We start from the raw sequence: 262 nt of genomic DNA on the forward strand, positions 1-262 counted from the left end.
ATGGGGGTGTTTCTCGAGAGTTTTCTGAATGGGTAAGTATTCCTCTCCACGCTATTCAATACACTCACCCGTCAGCTTGAAGTGTAAAATTACCGCTGCTAAAAAAAAAAAAAAAAAGTAATTTTTGCAGATGACACAAAAACTGGCAGAATGAATAAAGGCAGTTATTCAGAGCAATCAAGATCACATGATAACGGCGGCCCGTGCAGGCGGCTGTGCCGGCTCAGCCGGGATCTCACACGGGCAGGCGGCGGTTGGGGCG

The 262-nt window shown here is 47.7% G+C and overlaps 1 protein-coding gene across 1 annotated transcript in view; it reads left to right on the top strand.

Annotated features, from left to right (window-relative positions):
• NUSAP1 (nucleolar and spindle associated protein 1) overlaps positions 1-262 on the top strand; it is a 37,799-nt gene continuing 37,537 nt past the window's right edge. Inside the window, exon 1 of the mRNA XM_035895744.1 lies at positions 1-32. Coding sequence (XP_035751637.1) covers positions 1-32 — 32 coding nt within the window. The remainder of the gene's footprint in view (positions 33-262) is intronic.

Source organism: Egretta garzetta, unplaced genomic scaffold, assembly GCF_000687185.1.
Source record: "Egretta garzetta isolate BGI_Z169 unplaced genomic scaffold, ASM68718v1 scaffold526, whole genome shotgun sequence".
Lineage (NCBI taxonomy): Eukaryota > Metazoa > Chordata > Aves > Pelecaniformes > Ardeidae > Egretta > Egretta garzetta.